General features: G+C 57.5%; 1 protein-coding gene across 1 annotated transcript in view; it reads right to left on the bottom strand.

Moving 5' to 3' along the window:
* LOC104159026 (transmembrane protein 183A-like) overlaps nucleotides 1-78 on the bottom strand; it is a gene marked incomplete at its 5' end in the record, with an annotated part of 12962 nt that extends 12884 nt beyond the window's left edge. Inside the window, 1 exon segment of the mRNA XM_009696828.1 lies at nucleotides 1-78. Within this exon segment, the coding sequence (XP_009695130.1) occupies nucleotides 1-78 (78 nt within the window).
* Nucleotides 79-386: the final 308 nt, after the last annotated feature.

Here is a 386-nt window from a genome sequence, read left to right as displayed (position 1 = left end):
CTGCATTGGCCACAGCTTTTTTCACACGTCCAGATTTCACGACAGCTGGGTCTGAGTTAGCATAATCTGCCACCGTCACTGCAGGAGAGTCAGGAGACAGGGCATCAGTGGGATTATGGATTACAGAGGAGGGTATAGAAGGTCTAAGAGCCACAAACCCTCAAGGGAACATTCCCCATACGAACAGAGGCTTGAGCAGGAGGTAAACAAGCAGCAAAAGGAGCCCCAGCACAGAGGCGCAGGCCAGGAGCCCCCAGCAGGCCCCTACCCCAGCCCATCAGTCTAGCGAGCCCAGTGGATCTACCCCCCTGCCCTGCCCCGCCCAGCCCAGCCCTCCTCCTTCCACCTCAACCAACACCAAAACCCATACCCCTCCTCACACACAG

This window comes from Cariama cristata, unplaced genomic scaffold (genome assembly GCF_000690535.1).
Source record: "Cariama cristata isolate BGI_N322 unplaced genomic scaffold, ASM69053v1 scaffold6413, whole genome shotgun sequence".
Classification (NCBI taxonomy): Eukaryota; Metazoa; Chordata; class Aves; order Cariamiformes; family Cariamidae; genus Cariama; species Cariama cristata.
The sequence above is the reverse complement of the archived record's forward strand: the minus strand, read 5'-3'. Positions and strand labels throughout refer to the sequence as shown.